Genomic DNA, 13,442 nt, shown 5'->3' on the forward strand with positions numbered 1-13,442 from the left:
TTCAACATCTTTGGCTTTTTGTCAGACTTGCAAACGCACAGGAAATGCATTAATCAGTGCCTGGAGTCCCCTGTGCCCATCACGGCTGTTAGATCTGACGGCTGTTTGCTTATGGCCATGTGACTGGGCGCTCTTTGTTATGTTATTTTCTCTTCCTTCAGATCTAGTTGAAGTTTTCCAAAGTAAAATGTTTAGAGAGTTTTTTTCTTTTCAATTTACCATAGGTTTGCTTCATTTGCCTTTTTGATAGTTCGTGTGTGTTTTGGGATTGGCCGTGGTGTCTGGGTTATCCGGGTGCTGATGTGTGATCGGTCATGATACTTTCCTACAGTCCTTTTCATTTCTGTGGAGTCGGTAGTAAGCTTCCCACTTTCATCTCTGGTTTCCGTAATTTGAGTCTTTTCGTTTTTACTTAGTCAATCTAGGGTTGTAGAACGAGTTAGGGGGTGTTCCCTCCTCTTCTGTTTTTTGGAAGAGTTTGAGAAGCATTGGTATTAATTCTTTAAAAGTTTGGTAGAATTCACCAGTGAAGCCAGTGGGGTCTTGGCTTATCTTCATTGGGAGGTTTTTTGATTACTAATTCAACCTCCTTTCTTGATACAGGTCTACTCAGATTTTCTGTTTTGTCTTGCGTCAGTTTTGGTAATTTATGTGTTTCTAGGAATTTATCCGTTACACCTGTTTTTTAAAAATCACTAATAGATAAGATTTATGTTGTTGTTTGTTTTGTAACACAACCTCAATGGCGTTATCCACCTACAGCAAAATTAACAGGACTCTTTCATCCCTCCTGTGCCCGGCCGGGCCTCTGTTCCTTCGTATCTCTGTCTGCTTGTATGGTTTTTGTTCCCATCAGGGTCCAGACAGAGCCATGGGTGGCTCCTGGCCGTTGTGTCTTCAGTCTGTCCATCTCTGACCCCTGCCTCTTCTCCCTCTCCCTTAGGCCTGCCTTCCCTTTCCAGAAACTCCTTTTTGGTCATGAACCCACTGCTGATTAGAGGCCAGGCATTCTGCTAAGTGTTACGTCCTGTAGGTCCTGGGCATGTCCAGCCTCCCTCAGGGCAGGAGCCCCGCCTGCCCCAGAGACTGTCTGCACAGACTCATTGACGTTGAAAACATCGCTCTGGTTATCTTCCTCTCTCCAATTCAGAGGGCCCGAGCTGGTCATAGCCGAGTGACCACACCGGGGCCTCCATCAACTGCATCCTCTCCAGCTTCCCCAGGGTGGGCCAGGCTGTGGGATGGGGGTAGGGGCTTCCTTACCCCCAGGACCCCAGAGAGGCTAGGTGCCGCTGCCCACTGTCTACCAGCGTGTGGCACCGGTGCCTACACACAGCGGGGAAACTCCAGCTCAGGGAGGCCGGGGACTGCCTGAGTCTCAGTGAGGACGGAGGGTGGCCCACCTCTCACAGTGAGGTGAGGGTGAAAGAAGGGCTTGTTGGGTGCAGGGCGCAGCCAGCTGAATAGCTGCCCGGGCCCGTCCAGCTGCAGCCTAGACCTCTGTGGCCCTGGGCCGGGCCTGTCCTTTCTGGGCCTGTGCTTCCCTCTCCAGGGTCTGTGCATCCCTTTGTTGGTCCATCCTATTGTTGCTGAGCGTGGGGGCCCCGGGGACCAGGTGCTCGCCACCCCCCGCCTCCTGCGCCTCCTGCCTGACGCCCTCCTCTCTCCCCAGGCCGTGGCCATGGATGCCCTGTCTCTGGAGCAGCAGCTGCCCTACGCCTTCTTCACCCAGGCAGGCTCCCAGCAGCCGCCGCCGCAGCCCCAGCCCCCGCCACCACCGCCACCCACGTCCCAACAGCAGCCGCCCCCACCACCGCCACAGGTGCCCATCGGCCTCCCCCCAGGAGGCCCCCTGATGCCGAGTGCCAGCTTGACACGGGGGCCCCAGCTGCCCCCACTCACAGTCACAGTACCATCCTCTCTCCCCCAGTCCCCCCCAGAGAACCCGAGCCAGCCGCCGATGGGGATCGACATCACCTCGGTAAGCCTGGGATGGGGTCCCCTGCTGGGGGACTCACGCGGGAGGAGCCTAGGGCTGTGGGAGGCCCACACTGGGCACCCAAGGCCCAAGGACAGTCAGGCGCCTGGCTGCATCTGCAGCCAACTCACAACTCCACTGCAAGGCCAGCTTGGCCAGGGGTTGGGGCTGAAGCAAATGCTGCCTGGGGCCGGGTGCTTGATGGGGGTTTCTGCCTGGAATCCTCAAGCCAGGATTGACACCCCGTATATAGATGGGGAAACCAAGGCACGAGCAGGGGTCAGTTGCCTCAAACTTCACCCAAGATGAGCTACCCTGTGTCTGGCTGCCAGGCCCTCCCACATGGCCCTTGATGCCCCCACCTCAGCCCTTCCCACCCGAAAGGGGCTTCCTTGGAGGCAGGGAGAACACAGAGCTCTCAGGCCCTGGGGAGGGGACTTATGGGACCCAGAGGGACCGAGATAAGCTTGGAGAGGAAGAAGGGATAGAGCCAGCCCTGTGGTTCCTGCAGCACAGTGCCTGGGCTGGGGGCTGCAGCTCAGATCATGGGACCCCCTACCTGGGGCTGGGCTCATGGTGACAAGTGCTAGGTTTTGGCCTCTGCACCCCCAAACCTTCCTGATTGTTCACACTTTCACCCGGTTGCCCTGGTGGGAGGGGGGTGGTCGCAGCTACCTTTGGGCACATCCAGAGGAACGAGGACTCATGTTTGGGGCACAGTGAGCCTTCCCCACTCGGCCCTTGGCTGCCAGCCCTAGGATAGTGTCATCAGAACATCACGTGCTCTGCAAAGAGCAGGCCCCCCCTGAGCTGGGCGGGGCAGGCCTGTGACCTAACAGGTAGAGACCCAAGTTTCCAAGCTGCTCTGATCCCTCAGAGGGCAGACCCCAGGAGTCCCCTAGATGAGAAAGTGCCCAAGCCCTTCCTTTGGCTGAAGTGCTGCAGGTGTGGGAGTAGCTGACAGTGGGGCCTGCCTGGGGCACCCAGTTCCCTGACGCCCTCTGACGGTGAGGCCTGCTTGGGAGCCACGCTGATGTTGGAGGCATGGCGCCTGGGCCGGCGCACAGGTAGCTCCTCCCCAGGCTCTCAGATCAGGGCCTCTGTCACCCGGTCTGGCCCAGGCACTGCCGGTTTCCTCGGGGCGTGGGCTCCGGTGGCCTCCTTCAAGAGTTTGTGTAGACTCGCTCATGCCAGAAGAACATCCTTCTGGACATTTTCCTCTTTCCATCTCAGAAGGCCTGAACTGGTCATTGCCAAGTGACCACACTGGCACCTCTGATACCCACATCCTGCTGATGAAGCCCCCAGACCCAACCGGGCTCAAGCCCCATCCCAAACTGCTCGGAACAGCCACTGAGGAAATGGGGGAGACGGAGCACTGATGGGGCCCTGGGCCACCTGTCTGGGCCTCAATGAACAACAGGCTCAGAGGGGTCAGGCAGCTTGCCTGGAGGTGCACAGCAGGTCCTGGCCGGGCTGGGACCAGAGCAGAGTCTAATTCCAGGTCCTGGCCCAGCCCATTGTGCCCCTGAGGGGCATTTGAGAAGCCAAGGTCCTCTGTCCTTCGAGTGAGGAGAAGGCTGCCCCTGGGAGGTCTCTGGACAGCATTACCCCATCAGGCTTGTCTTAAGTGACACCAGTGATTGTGACTGCCCGGTGCTGGAGCCTTGCAGTGTGCCCTAGACGGCCTCTGCTGTCAGTCCCACCACCCCTCGAGGCGGGTGGGATGTGCCAGTGCACACAGTGGGGCTGAGAGAGCCAGGGACCCACGCCGAGTTGAGAGCAGAAGGCAGCGTCCAGCTGCCTGGCCCTGGGCCTTCCCTGCCTACATGTGTGTGGCTGTACTGTGTGTACACATGTGTGCAGCTGTGTGCACATCTATGTGGGTCCTCTGAAGCCTGCTGAGTTGAGGCTAACCCCTTGGTCACCTCTCCATGGCCGTCCAGGGCGATTGTGTGGCTGGTTCCGGCTTCTCCAACCACAGCCCCCACCCTCTGGGAGCCGGGTTTGCAGGCAGGTCTCACAAGGCCTGGGGCCCAGGCAGGGCTCGGGACCACACCTCCTGCAGGTGCCCTGGGTGCTCTGCTTACCTAAGGGGGGAGCCCTGTGGGGAGGCTCGGCCGGGCAGGGCCGGGCCTGGGGCCCCTGGCGCCCTGACCTGTCTGTCATCGCAGGCGTCCGCTCGGCAGCAGTACCGCACTAGTGCCGGCTCCCCGGCCAACCAGTCTCCCACCTCGCCCGTCTCCAATCAAGGCTTCTCCCCCGGGAGCTCCCCGCAAGTAAGGGACGTCGCCTTCCCTCACCAACACCCCGCGCTCCAGCCTCGCTTCGCACCCCATGTGCCCCCCACCTGCCCGCCCGCCATCTGTGCCTTGTACCTCACTCCATCCCATCTCGTCCACCCCACTGGGGCTGGGAGGAGAAGGCGTTGCCCAGTTCCCTCTGTGGTCTGTGCCGAGTCCCTGCTGGGGGTGGCGGGCTCCTCACTCGCATTGGTGACCTTAGTGTCAGCCAGCCCCCCAGCTCCTCGCTCAGTGGCCAGCGACACCCCCATGTACAGCTCAGAGCACGCATCAAGCAGCTTGCAGCCCGTCCCCACCCGTGTCTGCCCGCCCTGAGGCCTGGCCCTTTGAGGCTGCCAGATGTCGGGTGCCCCGCCTGCTTTAGGGCACAGCTGAGGAGCTGAGGTGACAGCTGACCTGTATTGGGGGCTCCAACTCTTCAGCGCCCTCTCCGCCCCCACCGCCCTGCAGGAAGGCGTGTCCTCCCCAGGACGCCTCTCTGAGCAGCACTGCAGCCTCTCAGGGGTCCTTGTCCCCATCCCACAGATGGGGAGACTGAGGGCAGGCCCCAGGAGACAGGCAGGGCTTGACCATGTCCATCAGACTCGGGTTTTCCCCCCACACCCAGCACGATTGTACCCTGATCTTTGTCACACACACGCACACACCCCGTCCAGGTTCCTCAGAATTCCCCTGAGCCCAGTTTGGCCCATGGCTGCATTCTATCCAGTACGTCCCGTAAGAGGAGAAGGGGTACCTGCAAAGTTGATAGTCGGACCCGAAACCTCTCACACTAGCGGGAGAGCCTCCCTGGAACCCCACCACTCTGTCCCGAAAATGTCACCAAGCTGAGAAACTCCAAGGAGACACTGCAGTACCCAAGGCCTGAAGCCTCATTCTCTGCCAAGGGGACGATAGCGTTTTCTTTCCCGTCTGGAGCCATCCTGCCAGACAGGACCATGCAGGAGTGACACCCGGCTGCCTTGCCCCAGGGGACATGTCCTACTGTCCCCATGTCCCCAGCTCTCAAACATGCACTCCAAGCTTGGCCCTGTGTGTTGGGACAGTGGGTGTCCCGCTCACGGAGGGCCCCAGCCTGCTCTCATGCTCTGTCTGCTATGGGAGGGGCTCTACCAGGGTGCTTCCTCCACCGCCCTGGTGCCTGGGGTCCTGCTGGGACTGTTGGCGGGCGGCCTGCTCCACAGGCAGGTGGGGAGAGTGGCGGTGAGCTCAGGGCAGGCTGGGGGTCAGCCTGGTGTCCGCGCGGTCTGGGTCCATCCATTCCGGCTCTGAGCACTCGTGGCTCCCGGTGTCTGGTCTCGTCACGTGGCACCATGGGGTGTGGGGGCAGGAGAAGCCAGTTCAGGCAGGGGAAGTGGCAGGTGGGGCCAGTCCCAGCTGGGCAGCCCCACCTGGGGCCAGTCCCTGAGTAACATCCCTTTTTGCACGTGAGGCTGGACGGGAATTCAAGGGTCAAGCAGATTGTCTCAGTAAAGATACGCCTGAGCCAGAGTGGCTTGGGCCATCCCAGGTAGAAAGCGTGTTGCCGTTGTGTCAAGCCCACGTCTGTGTGTCCGTCTGTCTATCGTTTGTGTGCTGGCGAGGGAGGCAGGCAGCTCAAGTGGCTGTGAGGGTGGGGCTGTCAGGCTGTCTGGACTCAACCAGCAACAAGGGCCTAAGAGGGCCAAGGGGTTCGCTCGAGGGCGGATCATGCTGGGCGGAGGCCAGACCTACCTTCCCGCTGTAGCTGGGTCCCTGAGGTTGTGCTCAGTGGCCTTTTGGGCCCAGACCTCCCCACGCCTCCCGGGCCCAGCCAGCATCTCCCCTGGACGCACAAGGCAGCCACCCTGGCCCACCCCGCTTGTCTGTCTGGCTGCACCCTGGGCCTTAGGCAGCTAGAATTGGTCCTGTGTGCTGCCTCCCCCTTCCATTCTGAGTGGACCTTTCTGGCAGACGCTCATGGCAGCCTCATAAGAGAAACCTTAGCCTGGGGTCCCCTGCGTGTGTCGGGCCTCTCTGAGGCCAAGGCCATGGGGACGGGAGCAGGCGCCCCAGAACAGACCTGCCTGCTCCTTCACGAGTCAACCCAGCCGCAGTCTTGCGGCCCCTTTTTCCAATCATGAAGTGGGCGATATTTAGGACAAAGATGGTATTTTTGCCACATGGGCTATTTCTGTTTCTATTTTTATCCCACTGACCACCTGGAGCAGCCAGTGGGTTTGTGGCCAACCCCTCTCTGGGATGGAGGCCGAGACTCAAGCATTGGCCATTGTCAGAGCATGTGGGGACCTTTCTAGAAGAGGGAGCTCAAAGGGAGCAGGCCCAGGGCTTTCGGTCCATGGAGACTTACCGGCGTGCGTGCTGGGCACACCCGGGAACGGCTGCAGTGCAGCGACTCTGAGAGTCTCCTTGTCCTGCAGAGGAGGGAGCAGACGCAGGGTCCGGGCTGGGAAGGTTTCCCGGGCCCTGTGCTTAAGGGGCAGTCGGGCCACACCCCCGTCATCCCTCTCCTCCCTTCCGCGTCCTGCCAGGCTCCATCCTGCCGTCTCCCTGGTGGCATCGTGGGAATGGGCAGGGGCTCCAAACTCCTCTTTTGGGCATCTCCATTGCCTGTGAGGGTCCCCAGCCCCCTGTTCCTCTCCTGGGGCAGCCTCTTCCCCTGCCCCCACTGGCCTTGAACAAGCGGGGGTGGGGCTGCCCGTCCACCCACGAGCCCTGGGGTCTCCTAGACAGGCAGCCACGGGTGGGCAGGGGGCTTTGTATGTGCCTGTCCTGTGCTCGCTCGGCTGGCATCTGGCTCTGTGCCCCGACCCTGTCCACGTGTGTGTGCGGCCTGCCACCCCGGCCATTGTCTCCCGGGGGCCTGACAAGGTCGCCAAGCGCACTTCTTGTCCTGAACGTCCAGAGCACCTCCTGCCTTGGCCCAGTCACATGCTTGCTTCTGGGGCCCATCAAGCAGGGCTCCCCATCCCTGTGGCCCCTCATCTTCCATCCAACAGAAAGGGGGTCAACGACACCTGGGATCAAGGAGAGGAGACGGGGGACAGCTTTGGGGGATATCAGAGTACAGAGGTCCCCCGGTGCAAGCAGAAAGAAGCACTGATCCTGAGATTGGCGGGGCACCCCTCCATCCCAGAGGGTGTGGGCTCTCCCGGGGGCCCTGAGATAGGTGTCATCAGCCTGCGTGGTCCAGAGCCTCCTCCCTGTGGGAGCATCCAGCCTGTGGGAGCCCCCCCCCGCAGCAGCCCCGCCCCACCTGGTCTCGGGGCCATGACAACAGAGGCCTCTCTTCCGTCTGCAGCACTCTTCCAGCCTGGGCGGCGTGTTTGGGGACTCGTACTACGAGCAGCAGATGGCGGCCAGGCAGGCCAATGCTCTGTCCCACCAGGTGAGCGGGCGCCCGGGCTGTAGCGCCCACCGCAGACGCCCGCCAAACCCCACCTGCCCCTCAGGCGTGAGCTTCGCTCCTAGGCGCCCTTAGTCTCCAGGCCTTGGAGGGGTGGCTTGGCTTTGCCTCCCCTGGCATCTGCACCCAGCCCGCAGAACAAGGCCAACTGCAGAGCAGGAGGAAGGGCAGGTGGTGAACACTGGCAGGGACGGGCAGTGGCTGTCACTGTGGCACCTCAGTGTGGGCCGTGCATGTGGGTTTGCCGGGAGGTCATGCTGGCTTTGCGTGGAGGCCAGGGTCAGTGGCTTACGGCATGGGAGGGGTTGGCCACTGCCTGGAGCTGGTCACCCATTCATCCATCCATCCATCATCCATCCATCCATCCATCCAGCAAGCTCTGAAGGGGCCGTGTGCAGGCAGGCCTAGGTGGGTTCAGAGATGGGGAGACCCCGGGGCAGAGGGACTCATGCTTGGCAGCCCCAGGTACACCGGAGCACGGGTGCTGGGCATCCTGCAGAGGAGGTGGTCCCAGTGGCTGCAAAGCAGGCAGCCAGTGGCAGCCAGGGGCTCGGTGGGGCCGGCCTCATGCCTGTGTGCTTCCCCTCCCAGCTGGAGCAGTTCAACATGATGGAGAGCGCCATCAGCTCCAGCAGCCTGTACAGCCCGGGCTCGACGCTCAACTACTCACAGGCGGCCATGATGGGCCTCACGGGCAGCCATGGGAGCCTGCCAGACACACAGCAGCTTGGCTACCCCAGCCACAGCAGCATCCCCAACATCATCCTCACAGGTGAGGCCACCTGTGCATGGCATCCTGGGTGGGGGTCTTGGTCACGGTACCCCTGGGGGGCCTGGCAGCTGTGAGAGGCTTCAGCCCCAGGGGAAATGGAGCCCCAACCCTTGGCATGGGCCTGAGGAGGCCAGACACTCCCCCAGCCTTGACTCACTGCTATGGGACAGGCCAGGGGGACACACTGGACCCTGGCCCAGGTGTTCAGCATCCCGTGCTCAGAGTGAGAACAGGACAGAGTCAGTCCACCACCCAGGCCCGTGAACCCTGTTAACTGACTGCTGGGGATGCAGGTGACCGGAGAGTGTGCCCTGCTGGTGGGGCTTGTCACGTGCAGCGTACAGACATGTAACAGCTCGCACATACTGTGACCAGCATCCCTGAGCGGCCTGAACACAGCACCCAGGCGCCCAGGGAAGTACACGGCACCCTGTGTGAGGAAGTCTCTGCTCTGTCCAGCGCAGAACCCAATCCCTCTGATGCCTCCTCTCTCATCTTCGCCCAAAGGTTCTGGGTTTTACTGAAGAAGGAAGTAATTTCCTTATAGGCCAGGGCTGTCGTGAGATTGAGGGTGATGCCCACTGACATCTGCAGGATGGAGGGTTCCATCCCCAGAGCCCCCGAGGCCTGGGCTTCAAGTGCAGACCCACTGCTTCCTCCCCACCCCAAGAGTGTGGCAGTGTCTGCAGTAGATGCTCTGGGGGCAGTCGCCTCAGACTCATGAGAAGGATCACGGCCCTGTGATTGCCCAGGAAGACCAGGACTTTCATACCCATTTCCCAGATCAGGAAACTAAGGCCAAGGTCTCACTGCAAGTAGAGGAGGGAGCCCAAGTTTGAACCTGGGTCTCTGTGGGGGAACTCGGGCTTCTCTCCAGCCCACAGGGAGGGCCCCTGATGCACACGCACACATGTGCTGCAGCCTGCTTCTTGGTAACGCACACGGAGGAGACTGTCGGGCAGAGCCTAGAGGAGCAGGAGAGGCCCCTGCTCCCGCTAGGTCACGCTGACGTCTGTGATGCAGCCCTCAGCCCAGAACTTCCCAGCCTCGGCATGGCTGACATTGAGGCTGGATTTTTCTCTGGGGGGGGGCCGTCCTGTGCACTGTGGGGTGCTGAGCAGTGTCCCTGGTCTCCACCCACTAGATGCCAATAGCATCCGTCCCCCCGTTGTGATAACTACAAGTGCCCCTAGACATTGCCACTATCCCTGGAGCACAAACCCCCGGGTCAGCGCCCTTGGTGTGGCCCAGACCCCCCTTCCCTGAGCACTGACGGGGGCTGTGGAGGCACAGGGCAGGTGGGCCAGGGGCCAGGGCCAAGCTGAGGCTTCTGTCTGTCCCATTCCCCCAGTGACAGGAGAGTCCCCACCCAGTCTCTCTAAAGAATTGACCAGCACACTGGCCGGGGTTGGCGATGTCAGCTTCGACTCTGACAACCAGTTTCCCCTGGACGAACTCAAGATCGACCCCCTGACCCTGGACGGACTGCACATGCTCAACGACCCTGACATGGTCTTGGCTGACCCGGCCACCGAGGACACCTTCCGGATGGACCGCCTGTGAGCGAGCGGCACACCACTGCCCAGCCCCCGGCTCCATCACCCCGCTGGTCAGTGGTCCCGACGGCATCTCCCGCAGCCCAGGGACGGCCATGCTCTGTCCCTCGCAAACGGCCGAGCTTGTGATTCTGAGCTTGCAATGCCGCCAAGCGCCCCCTGCCCTGCCCCCCCGGCTGTTCACCTCCCTTGTGAGGCCGAGCATCACCCCCACAGACCCTCCCTTCGCGTGCGCTCTCTTGCCCCCCACCCCGGGCCATGAGCCGTCCCCCCAGAAGATGTGGAAAGCGTGTTGGGCAGGGCCACTGGCCTGGGGGGGCCGCCGTGGTCCTTGGCGGTGGTGGGCTGAGGTGCATTTTCCGACTGTTGTCCAGCTCTCACTGCCTTCCTTCGTCCCCGGTGCCCCCACCCGCCTGCCACCCCCAGCCCGTGGTTAGGTAGAGAGCCAGACCCACTCTGCCGAAGGGAGGAGGCGCCAGAGAGAGAGGGGCGGACACAAAGCAAAATAAACACTATTTTGACTGCCGTCTTTTATATTTCTGAGCACACATGGAACACCCGAGTCCGGCCCGTGGTGGAGGAACGCCGAGGTGTGGACAGAGCATGTGGCGCAGCGGCATCTCCCAGGCCCACCCCCGCCTCACCCACCCTGGCCGGGGCGCACGGGCCCGCTAGGGGCCGCACGTGGAGGCAGAGACGCCTTCTGGGGGTTTTACAGCTTGTTCTCGTCTTTCCTTCTCTGTCTTGTGGTCACCGTTACTGCTACGTAGAGAATGAGCCGGAGAGGGGTGGCCAGGGCGTTTTTGTTGTTTTCTTGTTCGCGTCTTTGGGTTTGCATTTACATTTTGGTTGTAGAGGAGTAAGTAGCTGACTCCTTCAAGCCAACACTTGCCTGAGAGCATGTTTTTATTCCAGAAATCCTGCGTTATGTACTTTTAAGCTAACTGGAAGCAGTCCACTGCCAGCTGGTTCCAAGCTGTCTCCCTGGCCTTTTCAGCCTTGCCCCTCATCATCTCCGTACGGAAGGGCCCAGCGGCTGGCGGCCATGCAAGGGGGCTTGTCCTGGCAGAAGCTCGCAGCGGTGGCTGGAGGTTTGTCAGCTACGGCCAAGTAACAGACTTCCAGGAAGGAGCCACGGCTTTTATGAAGGGTCTCGAGAAGACCCGGTCTGCCTGGCGCTCCAGACCCCGAGGCTGGCAGCACCTGCGGTCCCTCTGTTCGCAGATGCCCCAGAGACGAGGCTTTCTTCTCACCCCCACCCCGAGAGCCAACCCACATTCGTCCCCTCTGGCCACCCCTCTCGTAGCTCCTCCTGGCAAGGCTGGACTGGAAAGCAGGGAGCAGTGTGCATGTTAGTGGCACGTTTCCAGGTGCTTCTCAAAGTGCCTCTGGAGGCCAAGGGGACCGTCCCTGCGCCCTCCAGTCCCTGTGAGGGGGCGGCGGGGGTGGCTTTGTTTTCTGACGGCTGCTTTGAAATAGGAACCTCCGTTGCAATCCCTCCGAACTCTCATCTCAGCTCCTGCTTGCTCCACCGCCTGCAGCCAGGCTGGCACCTCCTGCCTGGTGCATTTCTCTGTGGTGTCCTGGCCACCGCCTCACCAGGGTCTTGGGAGCCCTGGCCTCTGTCTTTGGGAGCCAGATTTGATCCTAGCGACCATCCGTGTCATTCTGTCTAAGCAGCTGGGCGGCTGCGAGCGTGAGAGGGCCCCCCTCGGACACTACACCCCACCGCCGTCATCAGCTGGGGGCACAGTGTCTGTCCGCCCAGGTCAAGGGCCCGGCCTCTTACAGTGGTGGGAGCTGGGGGCAAAGAGTGGGGACTTTTTTTTTTTTTTTTTTAAAGAAAAACTACATGTACATAGAAGAGTTTGATTACCGTTAGACTTGTATGTAGAAATTTTTTTAAAAAGGCCTTAATAAAATTACAAGCGACCTTCCTGGATGCAATTTTCAAACAAGGCATTGGGGGCCCCATGAGGGAGCCTCGTCAGCCCGCACTTCCCGTCTGCCAGGCGTCCAGTTCTCAGAGCAGACGGGCAGGAGAGGAGGGGCCTCCAGCCCCATGGCCTGTTTCCAGTGTCCCTCGGCCGGGAGCGCAGATGACATTGTAGTAACATGGCCTCGGCCATAAGGGCATTGGTGCAGAGCTTTCCCCGGGAGGGAGGCCCAGCTAGGAGTCAGTAGCCAGCTGTCCCTGTGTCCTCAAAGGGCTGGTTCGCACCCCTTCCTGGGTCTGGGCTGCCTCCTGGGGTCTGCAACAGGGGATTTTGTTTATTTCTTAAGTATTGCTTCTCTACTAAATATTCTTGAATTGCCAAGACTTGCTAAAACAAGACAGCCTAAGGGAATCAGCCCTTTGACTTGTGATGTGAAGATGCTGTGATTTCACGAAAGCTGCGCTGCGTGGGCTGGGCCGGGGCCGCTGCATCGCGTATAGACCTGGCGCCTGCGTCCTTGCTCGCTTGGGACAGGCCTGCATGGTCAGCCCACGTGGGGCCAGAGGCCCGGCCAGGCTGTCCCCCTGCTGTCACCCCCCAAGTGCTCCCGGCTTCAGCTGAGCCCCCTCAGCTGTGTACACCCTTCCCCCCCGGGAGCGTGAGCTGCCCAGCATGTCCCACCTGCCTCTGTGCTCCAAGTCCCCAGGACAGTGAGCTTGTTCCCCCAGGTGGCTGCAGGCCAAGGATGGAGCCTGGGGTCAGCCCTGCTCTGTGTCCTCTGGGAAGAAGGTTTATGCCTCTGCTTCCCCCAATCAGTGTCACCACCCACAGTGCCCAGGGCTGCTGTGGGGTGGACAAGGAGGGGTCTCGTCGGGATCATGTCCCCATCATAGACACCCATGCCGGACTCCACCCCCACGTGCCCTCACCGCTGGGGAGACAGGCAGCACTTTGGGGCATCCTGCAGCCCTCTCCCCACTCTCCTTGCACACCCTGCCCCCCCGGCACTCTTCTGGGTGGGAAGGGTGGGTGCCAGCCCCTTGGGGCAGGGGACCCTGAGACCCTGAGTGGAAAGTCAGAGGGCAGGTCGACAGCAAAATTGGGGCTTCAGCAAAATTTGGGGCCCACAACCGGCGGCATTCAGAAACCATCCAGGTTCCCCTGCAGGGACAAGCCCAGCAGAAGGGGCCCTAATTGTGGTGGGTCCAGCCCCCGACCCCACTGTAGTCCACAGGGCTCCCTGGGACCAGACCCGTGAGGCCCGAGGGCGAGGGCAGGCCGGTGTTCGGGGCCCTTTCCCCAGCGACACCTCCACACAGACCTCCTGCCTCCTTGCTGGCCTCGGGCCTCCCACATGCCCAGCGGGTGTGCACTGGGGGCGAGGGCCCTGCCTCAGATGCTCAGGCCAGCTTTTGTGGCCTCTCTCTGCCATTATCTTCTTGTGGGTTTGGGGGGCCGGGAAGGAGGGTTCTGACATCGTCGGTGAGTTTGGCCTGATTTCTTTGGGCGGC

At 61.1% G+C, this 13,442-nt stretch overlaps 1 protein-coding gene across 9 annotated transcripts in view; it reads left to right on the forward strand.

Moving 5' to 3' along the window:
* The window catches only part of CRTC1 (CREB regulated transcription coactivator 1), a 72,840-nt gene extending 60,913 nt beyond the window's left edge, over positions 1-11,927 (forward strand). For 2 of the 9 annotated variants that reach the window (XM_058563811.1, XM_058563814.1), the window contains 6 exons: positions 1,673-1,822; positions 1,931-1,981; positions 4,153-4,257; positions 7,562-7,648; positions 8,258-8,438; positions 9,790-11,927. In XM_058563811.1, the coding sequence (XP_058419794.1) occupies positions 1,673-1,822; positions 1,931-1,981; positions 4,153-4,257; positions 7,562-7,648; positions 8,258-8,438; positions 9,790-10,001 (786 nt within the window). In that variant the 3' untranslated portion in view covers positions 10,002-11,927. Of the gene's footprint in view, positions 1-1,672; positions 1,982-4,152; positions 4,258-7,561; positions 7,649-8,257; positions 8,439-9,789 lie in introns of all 9 variants that reach the window. The other 7 variants (XM_058563807.1, XM_058563808.1, XM_058563809.1 and 4 more) reach the window with 5 other exon arrangements.
* Positions 11,928-13,442: the final 1,515 nt, after the last annotated feature.

The sequence above is a fragment of the Diceros bicornis genome, chromosome 20 (assembly GCF_020826845.1).
Source record: "Diceros bicornis minor isolate mBicDic1 chromosome 20, mDicBic1.mat.cur, whole genome shotgun sequence".
NCBI lineage: Eukaryota > Metazoa > Chordata > Mammalia > Perissodactyla > Rhinocerotidae > Diceros > Diceros bicornis.